This window comes from Colletotrichum gloeosporioides, assembly GCF_011800055.1.
Source record: "Colletotrichum gloeosporioides strain Lc1 chromosome Unknown consensus_47, whole genome shotgun sequence".
Lineage (NCBI taxonomy): Eukaryota > Fungi > Ascomycota > Sordariomycetes > Glomerellales > Glomerellaceae > Colletotrichum > Colletotrichum gloeosporioides.
The window spans coordinates 689746-701661 of record NW_025544692.1 but is presented as its reverse complement, the minus strand read 5'-3'; the positions used below and the strand labels follow the sequence as shown (position 1 = coordinate 701661).

The 11916-nt window shown below is 49.3% G+C and overlaps 2 protein-coding genes across 2 annotated transcripts; one reads left to right on the top strand and one right to left on the bottom strand.

Annotated features, from left to right (window-relative positions):
- Nucleotides 1-587: 587 nt before the first annotated feature.
- Nucleotides 588-8543, bottom strand: GCG54_00005925 (Methylphloroacetophenone synthase; the record flags this gene model as incomplete). Its single annotated transcript, XM_045405940.1, has 6 exons — nt 588-916; nt 1031-1162; nt 1249-1614; nt 1697-2002; nt 2056-7759; nt 7932-8543. 6 exons carry the CDS (start codon nt 8541-8543, stop codon nt 588-590), a joined length of 7449 nt encoding a protein of 2482 aa, XP_045264338.1.
- Nucleotides 8544-9445: 902 nt separating this feature from the next.
- On the top strand, nt 9446-11141 carry GCG54_00005924 (O-methyltransferase tpcA; the record flags this gene model as incomplete). The annotated part of the gene is made up of 5 exons (XM_045405939.1): nt 9446-9830; nt 9855-10038; nt 10100-10491; nt 10554-10741; nt 10770-11141. The coding sequence occupies 5 exons, from the start codon at nt 9446-9448 to the stop codon at nt 11139-11141; spliced, it is 1521 nt and encodes a 506-aa protein (XP_045264337.1).
- Between the last annotated feature and the right edge of the window lie 775 nt (nt 11142-11916).

Sequence of the window (11916 nt, the reverse complement as noted above, 5' to 3'; positions counted from 1 at the left end):
CTACTTATAACTTAGACTATAACCTTAGTATACTATTATAACGTGTTAATCCCCAGCTTCTATTAGTAGACCCTACTATTAAATAGCTAACTATAACACTACCCTCTTATTTTTAAGAAGAACTAAAGTAATAAATAAAACTATAACTAATTAGAAACTTTAAATTTATTAAATAAAGTAAATAATACTCTATTTTTATTACTTTAATTATTTATAATAATAAAAAACTATTATTTTATAACTTATAAAATAATTAAAAATTATAATAATAAGAAATAATTAAAACTATTTAGAAGTACTTAATTAAGTTATAGAAATAACTATATAATTATACTAATTATCCTTAAGGGGGTATATTAGATTATAGGGGTTAAATTAGTACTTCTTAGCTACTAGGGGAGGCTTAGATAAATAGATAATCCGCTTAGTGAGAATAGTAGGTCTTATAAAACCTATACGTAGAGTTTTACTAGTTTTCAGGGATATATATATAATATAGATCTAAGTTAATTTGTCACCTAATTACTGCAAATATCATTTGATTTAGACAATCCTATAGCTCTATAACGTAGTTCAATCTCAGTTACCTATGCCACTGCATGGCGCAAAAACGCAAATCCCTTTTCTACCTCTGCCGCAATACTTCCACTTAAGTCCTCATCAAGATCTAACAAATGCGACGCGCCATCAATAATCGCAATCCCTGATTCAACCCCGTGCGCTGCCAGCGACTCACTCATGTCTCTGGCTTGCTGGACAGGAACAAGGTCGTCTTCCGTGCCGTGAACGAGGAATGTAGGTGTGCGATACGTCCCGTTGATAACCTGGGCGTGTGGACTGATGGCCATAATACGCTCTTGAGTCGGTCTTTCTAGCGCCTCATAGTCGCTCGCGGACGCCGACTGCGGAATCTGCCCTTTACTGGGTAGTCCGTCCAACCATATAGGCAGGAGTTGACCTTTCCAGTTGCCATGCAAAATGATCGTTGTCCGAGGATTGTTTCCTGAAGGCCCTCGTCCCAACCACTTACCAGGCGCAACTGGCCTCCCATTCTTCATCACTCGGCTTTCAGTGATTGGATATTTCTGAACCCCTTCGAGCAAATCATAACCCTCGTTGGCAAGACTCTGGGTGCCGGAGGGAAAGTTTGGGTGAAACCATGCTACAGGAATGTCAGTCGTTAAGCTCAGACAACATGGCCCATACGAGCGCGATATGCGTCTCGACGCGCCCATCAAGCTGACTTACACTCATCTTCCAATTTTGAAGGGCTGTAAAATGCAAGAATTGCATTGGGCGGCTCGATCCTCTGCTCCACAGATGTCCACGCTAGAGTCATGGCTAAGTGACCGCCACTTGACCAGCCAATCGCAACAACCTTAGGACCAATGCGAAGACCTTGTCGGCGCAAGTTCATGAAGGGTAGCTCATGACGGGCCCACTGTAGAGCGGAGCACGCGTCAGCCATGGCACCCTCCGGAAGTGGCATCTCAGGACACAGCCTGTAGTCAACTGAAACTGGTAAGATGCCGTTGTCAAGCAAGCGCTGCACATGCTTGGTATTGATGTCATGGCGTGAGAGGCTGATGTGACCGCCCCCATGGAAGAGAAGGCCTAGACTTCTGGTCAGTGCTTTGGATATTGCGACAATCAAGCCGATGTCTGTTCGACTATATCGGCATGCAAAATCACTTACCGATTGACCATGTTTGTGACATCAACTCATCTGAAGGCGGAAGATATACGTCGGCAAATAGACGATTCTGTCCAGTCTGCTTGAACATCACCGTTTGGATGTCGAAGCGTTTCTTTGGGATGATGTCTGCAACATCGGGCCGCATTTTGAATCCCGTGATGATGCGAAGCATGTTAGACTCGGCCAGCTCGCCTCCGGTCCAATCGACGTGCCCGAACCCGGCCTGCTCGAAGCTTCTCTTCCAAAAGAACTCGTCGGCAAGAACGTGCTTTCTTCCATCCGTCATCGACCACCAGCCATCCATGACTACAAAGCGGTCAGCATTTTCGATATCTACAGAACGTATGGACCAAACTCACGCCCGAAAACAAGATCAAACCAGAATAGGTTTTTAGTGAACTCAACAAGCGTGACAATTCCGTGTGCTTTTAACATTTGTCGAACATTTGTGAGTGAAACCGACAAATCAGCAGTGGCGTGAATGCAGTTGGTTGAGAGGACGAGATCAAACTTTCCAGCCATGTCGGAAGGTGGACTTTTTGTGGCGTTCAAAGTCTGGAACTCTAGCCGTCCATTTGATTGACTTAGTAAGACGGGTAATTTTCTCTTGGCTCCAGCCACCAGTCCCGCGGAAACGTCTGTGAAAGTGTAGACGAATGGTATTCCGGAATCTCCCAACATCCGGAGAACGTGTTTTGTAGTCGATGCTGTCCCACCACCAATTTCAAGGATATGAATCGGTTGTCCGTTGCCTCTTTTCAGAGCGCTCAATGCTTTCTCGAGAAAAGAGCAAAGCTGTTTGCTGGCTGCTAGATAGAAGGGGCCATTGGTGTACACCTCTTCCAGGATATTGGCATTCTCCTTGTTTCTGAACACCAGAGTCAGAGGGTCAGCTGCTCCAGTTATGCAGTCCGCCAAAGAACTTCCCGTGATGTTGAGTAGTTTGTGTTCGGATGCATGTCGAGGGAATCGTTGCACGGCTTCTTGCAGCTTTTCAACCACAGGCTGCTTAGGGACAGGCGTATCAGCGCGGACCCAGACATTTCCCTTTCGACGGACCAGTCTTGCGTCTTCCAGGATCTCGAAAAGTTGCGATGCAAGAAGAGCGTACTTCGGGAGGTATTGAATGGTTGGGAGTTCATCCCCAGCCTTGAAGACTGATAGATCGCATCCGAGTTGCGGGAGAGCGTCGACTACGTATTGCGTAACCAGGGAAGCTTGAAAGGGATACACCTCGTCCCAAAATCTGATTGAACCGTAGGTCTTCGCATAGTCATCGGATGCATTCTTGATGTCTTTGAAAACTTCATACGCCCTGCGCAGACTTTCTGGACCCCCCGCATCGTCGAAACTTTGTGTTTTTGGCTCCAACTTCATGACCGCGAACTCACTCGAAGTAGATGTTGGCGTTGACGAACCAGTGCTTTCGGGGTCGTTGGCCTCACTGAATGTGGGGGAAGCGCCTCTGGTAGGCGGATTGGTCATCAACCTGATGGCGTTGGCCGACGGGCTGCGAGCACGTATGCATTGAACCAAATCTCCTACAGAGAGCAGACTCTGATACTCGTCCGCGCTCAAATCGACCAAGAAGGTTTCGTTGACTTCGTTCAGCACCTCACTCGACAAGAGGGAGTCAATTCCCAGGTCAGCGAGCGAAGCATCATTTGCGATGGCGCCGAGATCGATCTCTGCGACTCTTGCTAGGAGGCAAAAGACGTCCTCATCGCTGACAACCTTCGATGGGGTGTCGTCTGCACGTGAGACGGCTGTTTGAGAATGTGGATTTATCGCGGGGACAGACTCCTCCGCCTTCTTGTCTTGAAAATCTTCGACAACCACGGCGCCGACTTTCCCCCCGGGGTTTTTTGAAGACAACGCTCGAACAAGAGATTTTATCAACATTCGAGTGAATCTCGCGCCGTGAATAACAACCACAATTTTTCCGGTTGCTTCGTCGTAAACATATATGTCGTTATCGATATTTCTCGGGTCGTACTCGCGGTACATGGACAGAACTTTCCATTGTCTCGACGGAGTCAGCGAAAAGCTCGGATGGATCTCCACCCTGGTGATTCGCGTGCAAACGAAAACCTCGTTCTCAGAACACAGTCCGCTCAAGGCGTTCACATGAATGCCAGACACCTGGACAAAGTTGTCCAAAGCCAACGGGTCCGTTATCATCTTGTCAAATCCTTCTAGGTTGCACTCGGAAGCCAGCTTGACTCGACTGATCGCTTCATCCCCTTTAGCGAAAATGTCCCAGACACCCTTGTACATCTCATCGTACGTGACGACACGGGAAAACACCGAGTAAACCAGCGGACCCCTAAGTGCTACGGTGTCGGTTACATCAGCGGCTTGAAGTTGTCGGACAGTATGGCGAAGTGCGGTTTCGTATTGGAGAAATTCGAAGTCGTCTTCGGCGTCTTGTTTGGATACAAGACTAACCTCTCCTGATGCATGCATGCTTGGCCGCAGTTGAGGATCTGCCAGAGATGAAGACATCACGCAGAACTTCCAAGACTGCGAGTCCTCGATCTTGGAGAGAGAAAGTACGATACGGCATCCTTCACCCAGCCCGAGGGCTTCGTCGATTTGAATCTTCTTCCATGTTGCTGAGAGTTCTTTGGTCTCTTCGTGCCCCAAAGCCGTAAGGGCAGCTTGTGCCGCCAGTTCCATGTATAATGGGGCAGGGCATAGGGGCTGGCCCACTACTGCATGCCCTTGTATAAGGCGCTTCCACGTGTCATGCTGAGGATCGACATTGAATTCGAGATTGGCTTCAGTCTTCTGCGTTAAAGTAAGCAAGCGACGCGGAGCGGGCGTGGTGCTGTTGTTTTTGGCTGAAGAGTCGGATTCCAAGGGTCCGACTGTGTCTCTCCATTCAAGCCAGTGGCGAGTCTTCTCAAACTGATACGGGGGTAGAAACGGGACACAGGAGTACATCCCTCTCTGGCAAGCATGAAAGTCCCAGAAAGTGACCGATTGCGACTCTTTCCACAAACCAATGGTGACTTGAGTCAAAGAGTCTCGCAGTGACGCCCCATCCCGCAAATTCATCCCGTAAAATGTGTGTTGAGATGCTTCCTCTCCCAACGCTCTGCGGGCCATGGTCGTAATACCAGAGTTCATCCCGGCTTCCAGCCAGCAACAGCCAGCAAGTTCTTCGTGAATCTTGCTGACAGCTTGATGGAAGAATACTGGTCTTCGGGTGTGTTCTCTGACACGTTGAGGCCAGGGTAAACACTCCGTGTCCCGGTCAAGACAGGTCTCGACAGGTAGAGAAGGTTTGCGAAAAACGAGTCCCGCTGCAAGAACTTCGAGATCGTGAAGAATTGGCTCCGTGAAGCGCGAATGAAAGGCGTACGGGACGTCGAGGATCTTTGTCTTGGCATTTCGAGTTGAGGGATCCACTTTGATGAATTGCTCGGCTCGTTCCACCTCCGATTTCGATCCGGAAATGACAGTCAGTCGTGGGCCATTGTGGCAGGCCACCTCAACATTGACCGTATCTGAGTCCAAGAGTCCGCCCAAAGAAACCGGATCAGTCTCGACCAGCAGCATGGAACCAGGGTCCGGACCCCATTTCTCCTTCATCAGTCGCGCACGACCTGCCACAAGCTTGAGGCCGTCGGATAGTGACAATATGCCCGAGACACAAGTAGCTGTAAGCTCGCCAAAGCTGTGGCCTACCAGTTTGGCGACTGTGAGACCAGAATCCATCCAAGCCTTCGCACAAGAGTACTGGATGCTGAAAAGTGCAGAATGCAAGATGACAGGGTCTTCAATTGGCTCGGATTGGAAAATGTAAGGAAGTATTCCAGGAAATCCCTGAGACTTAAGCTCGTTCTGGCAGCAGTCAAGATGGTGCCGGAGAAGGGCACAGCATTCGTATGTGTCCTTATCAAGAGCGACGAATTTCGAATTCTGGCCACCGAATGCCATGACGACTGGCCGAGATTTACTCGGTAACGTTACATTCCAAACGTCCGAGGTACTGGACTCATGAAGACGCTCGGTCAGTTGATTCATGCTTGCGGCGTCGAAAGTGGCTGCAAAAGGCAGCGACGGATTTTGCCTCGACACTACGCTGAAGGAAAGATCAGCCAAGCGGGCTTGTTCCTGTTGGTTGTGCGACATCGAAAATTGCTTCAGGAATTGTTTGCGCAGAACAACAATATTGGCAGACAGGGACTGTTGGCTAGAGGCTGTAACGATGAACGGGAACGGGATAGCCTTCGGAAGGCGGCTGTTGTCCGTCGTCCGAGTAATGACCACACATGGCGATGGCGGCTCTGTAACAATAAGTGCTGCGTTACTTCCCGAGGCTCCATAGTTGTTAACGCAAACTGTCAGTGGCCCCGGAGATTTCCATTCAATGCCAGACGTGGTGATGGCGATTCTGTCCGACTCCGAAAGTGTGATCTGAGGGTTCAGTGTCGTGAAGCTGGCTTGAGGGGGGATCCGTTTGTGATGAATCATCAACACAGCTTTGATAACAGCAGCAACCCCAGACGCACTCTCCGTGTGCCCGATGTTTGCTTTGATTGAACCAACATGTAAAAGCTGTTCCGTCTGACGCCGCAAACCACCAAACGTTCGTCGAATACTTTCAAACTCAATCGGGTCACCCACGGGCGTCCCAGTTCCGTGAGCTTCAACATAAGTAACGTCGTCAGGCGTCATGCGCGAGAACCGTAGCACCTCTTCGTAAAGATCAGATTGCGAGGGCCCATGGGGTACGGTAATGTATGTTTCGTTGCTGTTTTGTCTGACAGCAGAGCCAGGGATCACAGCCAAGATCTTGTCTCCCGCTGCTTGCGCCTCTGATAACTTCTTGAGCAAGAGTAGGCCCACGCCCTCTCCTCTGCAATATCCGTCGGCTTTTGCGTCAAATGACTTGCATTGACCCGTAGTGCTAAGAAACTTTCCAGCATTGAGGTTCTGGAAAAAGTTGGGGCTTGTAAAGACATTAACGCCCCCAGCTAGAGCAGCTGTGCATTTCCCAGCAATTATGTCGGTGCATGCTTTGTTGATAGCCACAGCCGATGAGGAGCATGCAGTGTCGATCGTGGATGATTCGCCGGTCCAACCGAAGAAGTTGCTGATCCTTCCGGCCAAAAACGCTCTGAGTGTTCCCAGTGTCGAAAATGCATTGGGTGGGTGCGATGCGACGTTGTCAGCATAATCGTTTGCGCACACGCCGATGTAACAGCCGACATCCTTGCTAGGTGGCTTAGGACCGTTGAAGTAATTTGCAGACTCCAGAGCCTGGTAGGCGACCTCGAGCAGAAGGCGTTGTTGTGGATCCATTGAAGATGCCTCTCTACTTGTTTTTCGGAAGAAGCGATGGTCAAAGGCGTCAACGTCATTGATAAGGTTCGCAAAAAACCTCTGAACCTGAGGAGTTCGCCGAAGACCATTTGTCGAAAATCTCTCGGCCGGTATCTCTTGACAAAGCGACTTCCCAGATTCAATGACGTTCCATAGCTCATCCAAGGAGTCCGCCCCAGGAAACCTACAGGCCATGCCCACAATTGCAACCGCAGTATCTGGATAGCTTCTGGCTGGTGTCGAACCTATCGAAGGCTCGGTTTGATTGGACAGGCCTAGCGGTGGTCTGATTGAGTAGGGACCCAGGAACCGTGAACTTGAAAGGCACCGGACCGGGCCCAGTTCTAAAACGGTCCTTTCATCTTGTCCGGGTATGAGTTTCGATGCAACTTGGCTTACAACCAAGTGCCAGTCGGCCACCTCCGTCATGATGCACTCCAGTATTTCCTCGTGTAGTGGTCGCCCACCAAGAGTCCGGCCGTTCCGATTGGAGCATACGGGGACTACCAGCCCGTCAACCTCCGGAAACCGGAGCTTTGATTCTTGGGCGCAAAACTCCAACAACTGTTGTTTCCAGTGACTTATTGCTGGTGTGTGATAGCGGGCTCTGAGATTCAGAGGCTTCAATGTGTAGTCTTCTAAAGGGATATGTTGGCGAAGTGCTGCTACCCTTGCCGTTGGTATAATAATTGTGCAGCTTGCGTGATCGATCCTAGTTGCAACGTATGACTGTGTCTGGACATACATTAGATGAGAGAAAGACATATTCATTCGTAGAGTGCTTACGCAAGTGGCATGGGAATCATTCTCTGGAACTTGCGCGGCAGTTCCACATGGCTCATTCTTTTCGTTACATATCAGCAAACATTCTTCTGCTTTCTGAAAGAAGGGAAATGCTCACATTTATTTCTTTCAAAATGGAAGCTGCAAGGTTGACGTCTAGGTCCAAACCTCGTTGGCGGCGTAGCACGAATGCTGTAGTTGCCCCTGCTTGGGTTTGATCAAAATCCAGATACACTCCAATGCAGAACGAAAGGCGGAGGGCGACAGCAAAATTATGGACCAAGGCCGTCTCGTCCCTGGAATTCGAAACTGCGGTAGCCGGTAGTAGTCCTAGACAGAATCCCTGGCATCCGCCGTCTGAGATGTTGCCAAGTAACTGCTTGTGGGAAATATCGTTGTCCTGCAAGTACTGGAAATATTGCACCATCCCAAAAAGGACAGACAGAGGGGCTGAGATTGAATTCCAGTATTCTTTGATCTGGTCTTCAATGGCATCAAGGTCGTGCTCCAGCCAGCGTGTCAACTGCAAAGCGCACCATCTGCCAGGCGTTCTTTCAAGGCATGGCTCATGAGCCACTAGACACTGAAATAGCGAAGGCAGTTCTGAGATTGAATCCAAGAGTGGCTGTAGTTTGGGACTTTGCCGCAAAGCTGATCTGATGTCATGCAAAGCCAAACCTCTGAAGCCTTCAGAGGCCTGAGGACCAAAAAAGATAGCTTTCACAGACATGCTGGAAGGGCTTGTAGAATGATTCTCTGGCTTGGGGGAATATGAGATGAAGGCGGGAACTCTTTCGAATTTACCAAACTAAAGGTGCCAAGTTGGAGGGCGAGAAGGGTTTTGTCTCAATGAAAATTAGTCTCTAGCCTGCTCTACCGTCACTCAATATCACAAGCTTCTCAGCGCTTGTCATCTACTGCAGCATCGGAGACTTTAATTCCACTTTACAACGGTATTCCACCACTTTGAAACCCTGACCGTCCTGAAACGCACGCGAATAACTAATCAACGAAGCTCTTATCGATGAAATAGCTTGGCTGCACAACTACCGGGTTCCTTCCTTGACTCATTTCGCATTGGTTTCAGGCAGAGTCTTTGGAGATTTCGTGATGTGTGAAAATATCCGGCGGTGGGTCGTACGAGTAGCAGAGTTTACACAGGCGGCAGCATGTTTTGGGGTCGTCTACAAGGTTGCTTCAGACTTTGCTAGACGTGCCACCGAATGACCAAAGATATTCACAAGCTCCGAGGCAGGCTACTATCTCGTTCTCGCTGAAACAGGAAGTGGTCTGGGCTTAGGTTCGGGGGCTCCCGACGCAGAAAATGCCTCGCTCAATTGGGTGTACACCATCCCGGGCCGCGCCCACGGTCCAGGTGACGAGCCCAGGCTCCTAAGCCGATGGTTTGTCGATCTGTTGCCTTCCTTTGGACTACAGTTTCCTCTCACCCACACTCCCACGGCATGAAGTTTCTGCCAACAGGTGTCATATTCGCATTTAAATTCAAGATTTTCCTTTGTGGTTGGCAGTGTGATCATCTCGTCTTCAGTTCAGATCGCGATACTATTCTCCCATCTTACTGCAAGTTTTTTCTAAACCTCAGATTAGACAATTGTCACTCTGCACCTCATCATGTCACGATCTCCAGGCTCCGAATCGGAGGCTCAACAGCTTTTGGGGCTTGTTGACCTACTCCGTGAATCTGTGCTCACCGTTACGCAACAGTGGGAAAAGGAACGTAATACGTCTGTCACGGACAATTCTGCGCAGCAGACAGTGCCCAGTCAGGACTTGTTCGAGGCTCAAAGAAGAATCGAGGCCATCGCTGGCACACTCATAGCACTCGTGGCAGAGCCTTCTCACAGGATCCAGCAAGTGATGACTCTGGCTGTCCAGGCGAGAGCACTAATTCTAGCCACTGAGATGAAAATTCCAGACAAGTTGACAGCCGCTGGAAAGCAAGGAATCCACGTCAGTATGCTGTCAGAGCGTACCGGGATCGAGTCTCGCAAACTTGGTAAGTTCAGCCCAAGCCTAACAGATAACCAGCAATGGCCTTGTGGAGGCCCTCTGACGAGTGGGGTCCTTGTCCGTACAGCTCGCCTCATGCGAACCTTGTGTACCATTCACATCTTCAATGAGCCTGAAGAGAACCGCTTCACGAACAACCGCATTTCACAAGTATTAGTGGACAATGAGCCGCTGAGGGCCCTGGTGCAGTTAGCGTACGTATCAAGTAGAAAGTTTTTGGAAGGTTGTAGGCTGACGTTGCGAGAACTCACATAGGAGCATGCACTCATTTACATCTGAGTTCTTAGGTAAATACCTTCTGGGTCCGACGGGATCCTCTTATGAAAAAGACGAGACAGCGTTCCAGATTGCACTTGGCACGGACAAGACGCAGTTCGACTGGTTCGCCGAGAAAGTCACAGTTGAGGAGCTCAAACATGGAGGTCGCGGTACTGGCTACCCGGGATTCTTCTCCAGGCCCTCCAGGCCTGAAGACGGCAACTGGGAGGGGCCAGACTCCAACGGGTTGATATCCCGCCCTGAACTGGCAAACTTCGGAAAAGCGATGATTGGCAGCGGATCGGTCAATAGTCCCGCTCATGTTCTGGACTATCCCTGGAGCAACCTCGGAAACGGTGCCACCGTCGTGGACGTGGGTGGCGGGGTTGGTACGCAACACTTGCAACCTCCCAATGAGCTAGACATGTTTGATTGGCTAATGTTCATTTAGGAGGTTTCGCACTTCAAATGCTGAAAGCCCACCCTCACTTGCGGTTCGTCGTGCAGGACCGTCCCGAAGTTATCAGTCAAGGAAAGAATGAAGTCTTTCCCACTCATGCGCCGTGGGCATTGAAAGATGACCACGTCACCTTTATGGACCACGACTTTTTCCAACCCAACCCTGTTGTTGGCGCAGACGTGTATTGGCTTCGTCGCATCCTGTCAGTTCTCCATCTCCAAGAGCCTGCAACAACAGCTAATGGTCGCAAGACATGATTGGTCGGATGAGCCGTGCCTCAAAATTCTCAAAGCTCTCAAGGTCGCCATGAGACCCAATTCGAGGATCCTCCTCGCGGATTGCGTGCTAAATACTACTTGCGGATCTCCAGATGTGCCCTCGGCTCCGGATTTGTTGCCTGCCAATTATGGCTATTGGTGCCAATACAACCATGTGCTCGGGATGATTATGATGGCAGAGAATAATGGGATCGAGAGAACTGCATCCGAAATCAAAGATCTGATCACCAGGGCTGGATTGAGGATCAACAAGATTTGGCCAGTCAGAAGTCTGGTGGGCATAGTTGAGGTAATGCTATAGTCCTTGTAGCAATAGTTCAGTCTAGAAAAGTCTAGAAAAAAATATGAATACGGTTTCACGCATTAGCCCTTTGAGTATATTACAAGCCTTCAGAATGTGGCAACAGTCTAGCAACGGGAAATTCCCAGCCGTGTTAACAGCAGGCGTCTGGAATAGCTTAACAAGGTTCTTATTTCCAAGAACTCGCGGGGTAGACCCAGGCATGCTCCTGCCAGTCGGATGGATAGTTCGGCTAGGTTTTAGCTTGCAAGCATAACCATCCTTGTGGGATGTCCTGCTCCAAAGACGATACTTTTTCCTTTTGACCATCGAAGGTTATGGCCGAAAGCGGTATGCCGTCAGTACGCAAGGAATTGTCCAAAAGCGGTAAGCTGTGAGTACCACATCCAAATATTCCTTTCGTTTCAATTCTTAACAGAAAGTGGGCTTCTTTGGAAGACAATTTGCTTTCTTCGCTCATCTCAATGTGTCTCATTGTGAAGAACGTGCCCCAACTTAATTACCAGCCATCTTCGAGCATTCGGAATTGCAGCGCATTCGGAAATTTGCGAGTCAGAAGGCTACGGCGGGTAGCTCCGTAAGCTGGAAAAGCTGGGAAATTGAGGATAAAGTCTATTACGCGACATGTACCAGCAAATCATAGCCGGCATTATGAGACGAATAATGCAGGCAACTCCCTTTTCCTTCAACGCCCGTTCAAGCAAAATCAAACGTTGCCTTATAGTCGCGACGATGCACTCATGTTCTTAGCTGCTGCGGAATTCCAATTGATTGA